Consider the following 12521-nt stretch of genomic DNA (forward strand, 5'->3'; position numbering starts at 1 on the left):
GAAGGAAGGAAAGAAGGAAGGAAGGAAAGAAAGAAGGAAAGAAGGAAGGGAGGGAGGGAGGGAGGAAGACAGAACTCTGAAAGGTAGAGATGAGGAAGGAGTGCATGCTAAGCAATGGGGACAAATGCTACATGGCAGGAGATGGAACAGGTGGCACAGTGCAGCAGAGAGAGGATGGAGGCAGAGATCTACCTGCTTGGCTCTGGGCAAGTGTCTCTGGGGCCCATTTTCTTCCTCGGGACTAGATCTCTGAGCCCTAAATTTTTGATCCTAAGAAAGGTGGACCAAATGCCTGAAGCCAGAATAGCCTTGGGCTGTGGCAGAAGCTTCAGGATGGAGACTCGTGTCTAGTGCCACTAAGGAGCCAGGCAGCAGGGCTGGCCCTGGTGGTGGCAGTATGGAGTGAAAAGGGCCCAAAGGGTCCCTTCTTTGATAGAGAGTCAGGGGGCAAGGAGGAAAGAAGGCTTCTAAGGGTGAGGCACTGGTGAGGAAGGTAAATACATAATGGCTTACCATCGTCCTTTTTTTAACCCCTTTGTATGAATTCTAGGATAGAAGAATGGTAAGGGCTAGGCAATTGTTAAGTGACTTGCCCAAGGTCACACAGCTAGGAAGTTTCTGAGGCCAGGTTTCAATCTGGATCTGCCTAATTCTAGGCCTGGCACTCTATCCACTAGGCTTCCTAGCTGCCCCTGGTTTCTTTAAGAATCTCATTGCTCACAAAACAGCTTGGAGACAAGGGCTTCTTCTGATTGTTCTTCAGCTACAATCAGGTCACCTGTGGGAGGCCGGGCATTCCAGCCTTGTTGCTGCTACAAAGCACCCCTCATCACCTTGGGAGAACAAGTACCAGGGAGCATGTCACTGTTTCACTCACCATTTTTGTGACTTCCCAGCCCCAAAGTCCCCTCTATGTCCACGGCTTCCACCAGAATGCGGGGGGGGGGTCCTGGAGGGTGGGGGCGATTTCCTTTTTGCATCTACACCTCTAGGGCTTAGCACGATGCTTAGTAGAATATAATAAAAGCTTATTTGAAGGGCAGCTAAGTGGCTCAATGGAAAGAGAGCCAGGCCTGGAGATGGGAAGTCATGGGTTCGAATGCTTCCTAGCTGGGTGACCCCGGGCAATCGCTTAACCCCAATTGCCCAGCTCTTACCTTGGGACTGATCCTCGGTATTGATTCTAAGACAGAAGGGAAGGGCTTGGTTTTTTTAAGCTTATTCACAGCTTCTCATTTATTCATTGATTCCTTCATGCATGCGTTATTGTAGAAAATGGAAAAAGGAGAGCTATTCTCTTGATCTCAGGCATGAGCAACGTTGGGTCGATTGGATCATGTGACCATAAGCAAAAGCCCACTTAGCTTCCTGTTGGTAGCAGCCCTTAATAGCAGTGCTGAAGAGAAAGCGCACGGCCTCCTGAATGCTGCCTAGAGCGATCGATCGCCAGCATCAGAGCAGCCCGCTAACACCCCCTGGCAGGGCACTTGACCACCCGCCCGCCTCGGCACAGCAGCGTACGCATGCGAGTCATTCTGGTCAGCTCCTAAAATCTTTTCGTGGATGTTCCCTCCCTTTGAAAGAAGCAGGGCAGGAGACTATTGTCCCATGGCTGTGAAAAGACAGTCGTCTTTCGCAATAATAAGCAGCTAATCTCACTCTTTCCCCACTTGGGACCCCCCCCCCCCCTGCAACAAATCTCCACAGTCAAACAAAACACATTCCCACAATGGGCAGCGCCCCCAAAGTGCTTGTGTCACTGCCTCTCGAACCCCCCACCTGTCAAGTCACCGGTCCTTTGGGGAGTCATGGCTCGTCAGTGCTTTGATCAGAGTTCTTCTTGCAAACTTGTGTGGTTGTCATTTACTACTCAGAGCAGTTGGAGGCTCCATTTCCCATTCGCTCTTGGGCCCGGTGCTCTCCTTTGATCATTATTGGGGAAATGAAGGAGTGAACTGGGCCGAATACACGGCTTCTTCCTGCGGTGCACTCCTAACTGGCCTCCTCCTTGTCTCCTTTGGAAATGGTAGGCGAGGTCATGGAGGGAGGATGCGGGAGGATGCCCCTCGGCCCTCGGACTCCAGATCCAACATTCTCTGGTCTGCCAGGCTGCCCGTGCCTCGGTGAGCTCTGAAAAGCCCTTGAGAACAACGGGAAAGGGGTTATGAGGCTGACGGCCCAGTCTCTCCAAGAGGAAGAAGATAGTTGTGAGTTGGACTGATTCCTGGCCAAGGCCTAGAGAGTGTTTTGAAAAGGTGCATGACATGGCATTGCAGACTTAGGGCTGGATGGGGCCTTAGAGATGATCTAGGCCAACCTCTGGGACGACTTTATAAATGAGGAAACTGAGGCCAGAAAAGTAAGCAAAGGGCCCAACATCACCCAGGGCATAAGCAGGAAGCAGAGCCAGCAGACACGATGGTATCTGAATTGCCTTCCATCTTTTTCCATTGGGCAACACTACCTTATTCGTCCCCACCTTCGACTCCCTTTTGAAGGTTTCCTGGTCAGGTCGATCCAAGAAAGGACACAAACACAGTGTACCTGGATTTCAGCAAGCCACTGGACGAGGTTTCGCATTCTATCCCCATGTGGGCTGGAGAATAATACGATTAGGTAGAGAAGGAACTGGTTCAACGACCTCACGTACCAAGTAGTGACTAGTGGATGGAGGTCCACCAGGAGCCAAGTTTTCCACAGAATACCAAAGGCCTCCGTTCTTGAACTTGTTTCGTTCCATGTCTTTGGGTCCCTGACTCAAAGGGAGGTGAATGGAGCCCGCTTCCCACGTCTGCCAACCACACAGCGCTGGTAAGAATAGCTAAGATAATGGATGGCAGACGCTGGATGCAGAGAGAGCTTAAGAAGCTAGAAGGAGAGGCTGAATTTAGATGATGGCATCGATTATCCATAAGAAGAAAGTCCTGCTCGTGGCAAAGACGGCCTATCGACCATTTCTAATTGGATCTCCTATGACCATCTATCTGGGATTCAAAATGCTGAAAAGAGACGTCATCCTCTTTCCTCCCAAACCTCCCATCCTTCCCAGCTTCCTTATTAGGATTAAGGGGCTCACCATCCCTTTTTGCCATCCATCCCCCACCCCCACCACTGGCAACCCCGCTGGCATCCTTGAAATGTCCCTCTCACTTAACTCACCTCTCCAGCCAGCTGCCAAGTCTTGGCTTTTCTCTTTCCACAACATCACTCACACTCATTCCCTTCTGTTTGCTCCCAGAGCCACAGCCCCCCAGTTCAGGGGTCCTCCCTTTTCACCTCTTCCCATAGCCTCTTCCTTGGTTTCCCCACACACAGCTGCTAAGGTGGTTTCCCCAAGCCTAGGGTCTGCCTAAGAAGCTTTAGGAGGGAGGCTCAAATTCAAATTCTTTTGTTAGGCATTTAAAGCCTTCCCAGCCTTATTGTTAGTTCTGCCCCTCTTCCTGTTCCTCACCCCCAATACCCCATTCCCTTCTCTGGCTGGTCCATCTGGCCTGGACGGTCCAAGCTGCCCATCAGCACTAGAATACACTCTTCCCTTGAATCCCGACAGGAGGCTGATCTTCACTCCCCTCCCATTTGCACTGTGTGTCACGTCCCCTGCTGGACTGACTAGAAGTTCCTTGAGGGCAGGAACGAGTCTCTTTTGGTACGCATATTCCCAGCGCCTGGCACGAGTGCCTGCAGACAGAGGGCACTTGGCACATGCCTGCGGATGATCTCCCTCAACCATCTCTGAGCCTCCTAGTTTAAGAAATGCAGAGCCTTTCTTGCAATGAGATTTTTCTGCTTTCTGTCCAGCGTGACCCTTTAATTATCAGAGATGTGTCCCCTGAGGTGAACGCGTTCCAGGACTCGTTTAGAAAGGCCCTCGCTGCCTCCAGCAGCCAGGCAGACGCCTCCCAAGAGGTGAAAATTGGGCCCAACGGAAGGGCCAGTGGAGGGCAGCCTGAGAGCTGGAGAACTCAATGAGAGGCCTCGCTCCCTGCCTCCTGTGGTCATCTCCACTTGGACTCATGAAGAGGGGGCGGCTAGCAGTGCTGCTGCTGGTTGTTTTCCTGGAGTCTGTTTCTGCTGACAGTAAAGGGATCATTCTCAGACACAGGCAATTAAGCCTCACAGCTATGAGCTGGGGAGCCGAGTATTTGTCACGCCATCTCCAAAGGCTTGTGGGTTTGAAAGAACTCAGTAATTACATGGATCCTTCTCTCTTCAGCTACCCCAGGCTGATCTACTCATCTCAGGTGAACTCGAAACTATGGCCACAGCCAACATGAAATGCCACTTACAATTATCGTGATCATTTTTTATTTTGATTAATGACATCCCCTCATCACAGGAACGAGGAGAGCTGGAAGACAGGGCTGCTTTACACTTGAAATCCCTGAATGCTATTATTCAAAGGGACTTTTGAGGGCCCAGATGCCAACTCATCCTTTTTACAGATGAGGAAACTGAGGCTGAGAGAAATGATGTGATATGCTTCAGGTGGCAGAGATGAGACTAGAACTCTCATCCTGGGACTCTTCTCCTCCTGTACCATCTGCCACGCCCTCCAAACTCTATCTCACCACCCAATCCTCATCTTCATCCTTGCTTTAAAAATGTCTCAACAGTTAGGACCTTATCCCAAGAGCCCCTGGATCTCAGTCCAGCTCTGCTCTCTTTGGCCCCTGCCCATAGATCCCTGGCATCTTCTCCTCTCCAGCTTATGCCTTCCCGGCTCCCTCATCTCAAATGGTGGCTGACCAAAGGCTCCCGAGTGGCAGATGTTGCTCAGAGACGCTGCTTTGGAACCTGAAGGGCTTTGCGGCAGGCTCAGAGCGGGTCCTTCTGCTAATGTGTTGCCAATTGACAGAGGCTGACTGAAGTGCCAAGTGCTAAGAGCTGGGAAGAAGAGACTTCCCTCCCCACCCCACCCCCATCTCCACTTCTACAAAGGGGCCCGACACCTCATTATGCAGCATGGAACTTTGAACACGGCCTCCTGGGACAAATGCAGCCACTGGCCACTTAATTAGCCGCCACCAATGAACCTGTCCATCAATAACACTGGCCAACCTGTGCCTGCCTCCGGGTGCCATGGAGCAGACTTGGATCAATGAGTAATTCTAGTATGAGCAGATATGATTAATGATATGACGAAATTCCTGCAGCCCACTGGCATTTAGACTTCAGACCATGTGACTCATGATCAAAAAGCTCCGTCTCCTGGCTCCAGAGTGGCCTCGGGTGACGTGGGAGGGCCTCGAGTGTGGCCGGAGCCCTAAGCAGTGGTGAATATCCATCCAGCTGCCAGGGGCAAACCTATCTGGGCTGTGTTTGCAGCAGCCTTGCCGCAGGAGAGCTAAGCACAAGGTCCTGAGAAGGGCACTCGGGACACATAAAGGGGACACCCCGCCATGGGGGGGGCACTTACCATCTGCTCCCTCACTGCTTTTGCTCCTCTTGCTGCGATGAGCATGTCGGGTTTCTTCTTCCTCAGGAAAGAAGAAATTCAGCAGGGCCAACTGCAAAGGGACAGAGGACACAAGGGTCAGCTCGAAAGGGGCCGATCCAGACACCACTGGCCTGGAGAGTAGAGCCCTCCTCTGGCCCAGATGGAACTAGGCTCCCCACTTCCTGCTCCAAGCCAGCTTCCTCACCTCAAATCTCCCCTTTCCTCATCAGTCAAGGCTAGAAAGCAAGGAGTCAATTGGGATTCCTCCCTGGCCTTCGTCACCTGGTGAGACCCCGCCCCATTTTCTAGACCTGCTATGGCCACAGACAATAACCCAAGAGAAGCCCTCCCTGGCTGCCTCTCTTTGCAGCATGGCTCTGCTTCAGTGGAATGTGAGCTTCCAGGCACCCCGTAAAATAAAATATCAAAGTATCTGTTCCTTGGTCAATTGAATTACTCAAACACCTCTGGTGACTCCTCAGTGAACAGTTCCAAATCAAGCCACAGGAAGCTCCTTGAGGGCAGGGACTGCTGCCTCCATATTGGCATCTCTGGAGCCCGGCACAGAACCTCATGGACAAGTCGTTTTAGTGATTTGGGTTGAACTGCATTTGAAACCCCAACTTGTGGAATTCAAAGCCCCCACGTAACCTCGCCTCCACGTGGGCTGCTCTTCTCCCCATGCCCTCACCATCTCACTGCCTTCCAGCTTGTGTCCACTGCTCCCTACCTGCCTCCATCCCACCCAGCCTTTAAGATCCTGCTCAAGAGCTGAGCCACGACCCTCCCCCCAGCCCCAGAGGAAGCCTTACTCCCTTAGGCTCCCCCTTCTTTGTCCTCCGGGCACCAAGTACGTATTCGGGGCCTTGTACATCAGGCTAATAGCAACGTTTCCTCTGAGTATGGTGTGTGCAGGTCCCGCATCCCCAGTTCCCCACGGACCAGACCAGGATCATGGCGGCTATCTGTCTAAAGCTTCCTCTTAGCAGCACTCCAAAAACACGTGTGACTCTTGGGCATCTCTGTTCTCTGCATGCCAACAAAATGTGCTCATCTCCAAATGGCATGGTTGGCTGAGATTGTTGGTTGGTTCAAAACAACAAATGGTATCCAGTCCTCCTGGCTCTCGGGTGAGAGGCCCAAGCGAGAGGAGGATGCTGGAAAGCCAGGAGATGGCCAATGTGCTCCTCATGCTTGCTTCCACCCCTTGAGGATTCCTTGGCCTATGAAGCAAAGGAAGCTCTCTGGCCTGGGTGTAAAAGCTGCTCGCGATACCCAATACATTCCCATGAAAAAGACAAGACTCAGCTGAGGAGTAGGTTGCATTCCCCAAAGGTGCCTGGAGAGTCAAAAATGGAGGCCAAGTAGCCAGCCCTGCCTTTGGAGCCAGGCCATTCATTATGGAACTACTGGCTCTCCACAATCACTTGAGGGGGGGGGTACCATGAGGGAAGGATTGTGAAGCACATGTTCCAGGAGAGGAAACAGAGGCTCAAGGTGGCTAAACACACGGATGGTGGGAGTAACTGGGCAACAAGCATCGACTAAGTGGAAACGGGACGATAGGCTTGAGCTCAAAAGGCTCTAAAAAGTCATGTGATCTGCCCCTCTTTCCACATCTGGGGAGAGGAAGGGACTTGGATCTCCAGACTCCAAGGCCAAGATTCTTTCTGCACTTGAGGCCAACAAGAGTGGGCCAGGATGGAGGATGGAGAATTGATTTCTAACCACTGGTAGGGTTGGGAGCAGGGTAGGGTGTTGGCCCTCAGGCTAAGGAATTTACTACCCTGAGAGCAGAGGTCTTGTAGCTGGAGTCTGTCCCTCTAGTCTTCCACAAGCTACAGAGAGTTCTGCCTGCAGGGGCTCCTGGGTAGGAATGGAAAAGTGTGTGTGTGTGTGTGTGTGTGTGTGTGTGTGTGTGTGTCTCTGAGTATGCAGGTACACCTAAATTCACACCATGTGTGCCAAGGGGAGGTGGCCTTTGGCCGCAATGGTGAACTAGACAGAGCTGTAGAAGGGACTCCTGGAAGGAAAAGGAAAAGGAAAAGGAAAAGGTGGGGGCGGGGGAGGGGGGGGTGGTACTGGCTCGGCCAGGATCATTTCTCTTCCACTATCAAGGCCAGGGCCGCCCATGTGTGAAGGTGCTCTGGATGGACCTTGTGTCTTCCCTATAAAATCAGGCCAGCTTTTTCAGAGGAAGTGGCCCCCTCTGCACAGGCCTTACAGCTGCCTCTTCCATTAGAGGGTGGGCCAGCAGGAGGGGAAACCATCAATGTTGAACAACAAAGCACAGCTGCCCCCCTGCCCACCCAAGGAAAGTGGTCCTGTGTCCAGCTGGGCTTCCGGGGGCAGGTTAGAGGGCGGGAACGGAGCAGGAGGCCTAATTCCCAGACTGTGGTTCTCCCTTACACCAGGAATGTTGGCCAGAGCCAGGGATCTGGCTGGAGGGGTGGGGGAATAATCCAATTATTTATTTACTTTTCCTTCACTGATTACACCCTGGTTTCCCACAGGCGAAAGGACAGGGCAAACAAGGCCTGTGCAGGGCTCTCAACTGGAAATGAGAGGCCAGCCAGCAGGGCAAAGTTTCTCTGGCTGTGAGCTCACTGGGGCAGCCCCATCTGTGCCACTGGCCACTGGACAAGGACTGCCTCAGCCCTCCCACTCCCATGGCCCTTCGCACTGCTCTAAGCACCCTGGGAGGCTGGTAGCCACTTTACAGGTGAGAGAAGGCCCCAGAGCAAGGCAGGCGAGCAGCTAACTCAGGGCCTGGGGGATGGTAGCCCAGTCCTGCTCCTGTCTGGAGTTGCTAAGCCCAGCCCAGCCTATCGCCTGCCCTCATTGCACAAAGGCAGCAGACCCTGGATGCCACAGACAGATGGCGGTCAAAGCAAAGAAATGCCCTAGGATGAGAGCCAGCTAGGGAGGAGGCTTCAGCCTGGCAAGGTAAAGGGCACCTCCAGGCAGGCTTGTTGGGGCAGGGGGGAGGAGTCCCTATCAGGACCTCTTTGTCTCTGAGGCACTGGCGTGTGTGTGTGTGTGTGTGTGTGTGTGTGTGTGTGTGTGTGTGCGCACACACTCACCCACACACACAGGCGGATACGCTCACTCCGCTCCCCCCACCTCCCTGCCACATACACATGTACACCACCCTCCACAGCACTTTCCTCACCACCAGCCAGTAAGGTAGGGCCCATTTTATTCCCATTTTATCAAAGGGGAATAGGAAGATTCAAAAGGGTTAGCAAGCCTCCCACAGTCACATAGAGCATGACCCAGAAGTTAGGAGCCTGGGGATCAGATCCTCCCCCCCCCCACGTCACAATTTCTTCCCGGGTGACCTGGAGCAGGTATCGTCAGGGCCCTGGTCCCCAGTTTCCCTGTGTGTCAAATGTGGGGACTGGACTGGATGCCCCAGAGGACCCTTTCTGTTCCAGAGCCAGGCTTGTCATCTGTGAGCTAGGACTTGGCCCCTCGCAGGTCTCTGGACTCCTAAAGCAGTGCAAATATTATCATGTGGGTCTCCCACAGGCCTGGGGAGGCCCAGATCACAGCTAATTAGAGTAGAGGACTGAGGCCTGCAAGGCCAGGTTCCCGAGGGCAGGCGGCTTTGTCCCTTCTACTCTATTCTGATGTCCTTGACTAACTAGCCTTCTGCTCCCTGAGTGCCTGGGGTGAATACCAAAGTGTGCAGCAGCTGACAGCCACCAAGACAGGACCCCTGCCTGGAGACACCCCGAGATCACGTGGCCAATTCCACCACCTGTCAGTCAGCTGGCGCACTCAGGAGAGAGTGGAGTCGTGTGAGCAAGCGTACCCAGATGTCCAAGACAGGAAGGGGCCCTGCCCTCAGAGAGCTCCTAGTCTAGAGCAGAACATGCAGCCATCAGTCATGGCATGATGACCAGGAAGAGAAGCCAAAGGTCCCAAAGTGCCAGCAGCCTTTGGGGAAGGATAAGAATGATCACTGATGCCAGTCGGGCTTAGCAACTGCAGACAGGAGGGAGTGAGAGGTCAAGCTTTCCCGAGAAGCACCAATGAGTAGTCCTAAAGCAAGGGCAACTCTCCAGTGGGGTGGGGGTGGTACAAGAAGAGTGTCTAATCCAGAACAAGTGGCAAGCAAAGCCAGAAATGCCCCCAGGGTTGTCTGAAGGACAAGGAGGGAACCAGGCTGGTCTGAGGGCAGGGAGGGTCGGGGGGAGGCCCAGAGGCATCCAAGCTGCCACATGCTTCTGAGCAGGGCACTGGCACGTGGCCAACTGCTGCCTGCTGTAGTTTGGGTGCTCTGCCCAGCTAAGAGCAAGAGATAGGAAGGCAGGTGAGGGGTTGGCAGGGGGACCAAACCCTAGAGCTGCTGGACACACAGCCCTGTCCCATGAGTGTCCTTCCCAGGGAAGTTCCTGTATCTCAGAGGGAGGCATGGAAAATGACTGGAAGCGGATGATGGCCCCAAGCAAATTCTTCCTAAACCAATATCTTTCCCATTTATTTCATGGCATTCCCCTTTCCCTGGTGCTTCGAAGCCGCCCAAACCCTTGCAAGGTAGGGGGAGTCAAGTTTTGGTACCCCTATTTTAGAGATTAGGAAACCAAAGGCCAGAATGGGGAAGGGAGGGGAGCTGCCAAAGGTTCCATGGGGAAGAGGTGGTAGCCCCTGTTATCAAACTCAGCAGGGTAATCACAGTTGCAGCATGGGAAGAAGGTCTCGAATTCCTTGATAACAGTGAAGTCCTGCTGGCATCTAGGAAGCTCTGCACTGGCCATCAGCAGAAGGAGGTAAGTGGGATCTACTTGGTCGAGTTCTGGGCACAGGACTGGGAATCTGAGGTGATCCAGCCAGTGATCAGTTCGCATTCAGGCCGTGGGGTCGGCCACCCCAGCCTGGGCATCACCTGAAGGGGCTACGAGCTCAGAGGGGGTGGTCAGCATCAAAGCTCTCCAACATGTAGGCCAGCTGGGAGCTGGCTCAGGGGTCCTCCCTACAGGACAAACACAAAGCCCATGAAATGATTCCGAGCCCAGGCGTACCTGAGGACACTGGCCCAGATCACGTGGGAGTTCCATTTCCATTTCTCCTGAAAGAATATATCCTTGTTAGGGATGTGCTTGGTGGCTCTGCCAGCCGGCTGCTCTGTACAGTGGGGCCTTCTTCCTTTCCATCTCCCTGGTCAGACCAAGCACAGTGGCACGTAAGGCAATTGCCTGGGTCCCCACCATAAACGAGGGGGCCAGTCAGTGCTGGGTGGGCTCTGCCTAGCCACCTGCCCACATGATGCTTTTTGATACTCAAATGCAGAAGCCAAGCAAGCCAGATTCCCCTTGGGGGAGGGGGCCTGGAGTTGGCTTTCCACATAGAGGTTCTGTGGAATGAGGGCTTCAAGGCCATCCTGGGCTTCCCAGCCTTCCTGTGGTCACACTTGCCGGTTCCATCAGGACCATGGAACAGCTGCTAAAGCTCAGGCAGGAAGCCTTCCAAACCCTCCAGTAGGGGGCTTGCCTCTGCCGTAAACAGCACTTCCCATCGGGTATTGTGGCCTCAGAGCCACAAAGGCAGGAAGCTCCTATGTATTTGCCTATTTGGAGGAAAAGAAAATGCTACAATCAGAAGCTTCTGAGTTGAAAGGGAACATCACCCCCAGCCCTTTCATATTACAAATGAAGAAACTGAAGCCCACGGAAAGGATTTCTCGCTGACACGGGCCGGTTAGACAGTCCCACTTGGTCTAGAGATGGGGAAACATACAGATTGATAATGGGGTAGAAATAGAGTGAATGACAAGCATCCATGAGGAATTCTCTCAGTCCCTGTGCTCGGTCGCCACATCTGCTCCTCGGACTGGTGCCTTTGGAAGAAGATCGGCTTCCTTTGTTTATCACTGGTGGTACAGATGACTCTCCAGAAGCCTCCTTTCCCCAGCCCAGATGTAAATCGGGCCCCAGTGGGTGGTGATGAGGTGGACCTCGTACCCTTTCTGGAGGAGCATGTCCAGCTGCTTTGAATGCTGGTCAATGAACCAGTAGCTTGAGGTAGGTCTCTCTGGAGAATCTTTGGAATCCTGAACTCACCACACTTGCCCAGGGTCACACAGGAAGCAAATAACAAGAGGGATGATTCCAACCTAGGTCCTCTGATGCCAAATTGAATGTTCTCTCCACTCTACCCAATTCTCTGGGGCCAGAGCTGTTGCCATTGTCTGGCTCGGACACCATTTAGCGCCCGAGAGCACTATGAACCTTTCTCCAGGGATCTCGATGGCTGACGAGTCTAAACCAGCTGTTAGTGGAGTCGATGGTCTTCTTGATTGGCGAGGGAGCAGGTTCTATCTGTAGAATGGCCTTGTTTTTTCTAAGCTCTCTCCTAGGCTGGCAACAAGGAGAAAAGAGGAAGGAGGAAGGAAAGAGGAGTCGCTGCAGGAGGGGAGCACAGTGTGCTAGGGGGCTGCAGGGTTGGTGGTTTGTCAAAAGCTGAGCTGCACCGAGCTGGGCCTCTGTGAGGGAGAGCAGTCCAATGTGTTGAGGAACCAGGGGAAAAGCCGCAGTGAGGGGTCCTCGGGGAATCAGCCTCCACTGCTCCCTTGGACTCCAGGAGATGTGGGAAGGGCACCAAGGCTGTGACAAGGACTACTGGGCTGTCATTCCACAGCTTGCCTCACCCCCCAAGGCCATACCCTCCTGGGTCCTGGTGCAGCAGCTGGCATGGACCTGGTGAGCAATCTACGCCAAGCTTTCACCACCAGCTCTCAGTTGATAAGTCACTGAATCGGATAGCCAGGCAGCTCTGTGGAATAGGAAGAGCAGCCCAAACAGAGAACAGAGCCAAGAGAGCCAGGCCATGGGGATGGGGCAGAGGGCAGGGTGTGCTCGACCAGACTCAGGCTCACGGCGCCTTCCTCCTCCCCTTGACTCTTCTGCCAGGACCCCCTTCTGCTAGACTCGAAGCTACTTGACCGAAAAGATGACAAATCTTGTTTCTGTTGTATGTCTCACAGGCACGGCTATGGGGATCGTGTGTGTGTGTGTGTGTGTGTGTGTGTGTGTGTGTGTGTGTGTGTGCATGTGCGTGTGCGTGTGTGTGCGCGTGCATG

The 12521-nt window shown here is 53.4% G+C and overlaps 1 protein-coding gene across 1 annotated transcript in view; it reads right to left on the bottom strand.

The window, feature by feature from the left end:
* The window catches only part of EDA (ectodysplasin A), a 174160-nt gene that overhangs the window by 33077 nt on the left and 128562 nt on the right, over window positions 1-12521 (bottom strand). The window contains exon 3 of the mRNA XM_044682864.1: window positions 5417-5507. Coding sequence (XP_044538799.1) covers window positions 5417-5507 — 91 coding nt within the window. The remainder of the gene's footprint in view (window positions 1-5416; window positions 5508-12521) is intronic.

The sequence above is a fragment of the Gracilinanus agilis genome, chromosome X (genome assembly GCF_016433145.1).
Source record: "Gracilinanus agilis isolate LMUSP501 chromosome X, AgileGrace, whole genome shotgun sequence".
NCBI lineage: Eukaryota > Metazoa > Chordata > Mammalia > Didelphimorphia > Didelphidae > Gracilinanus > Gracilinanus agilis.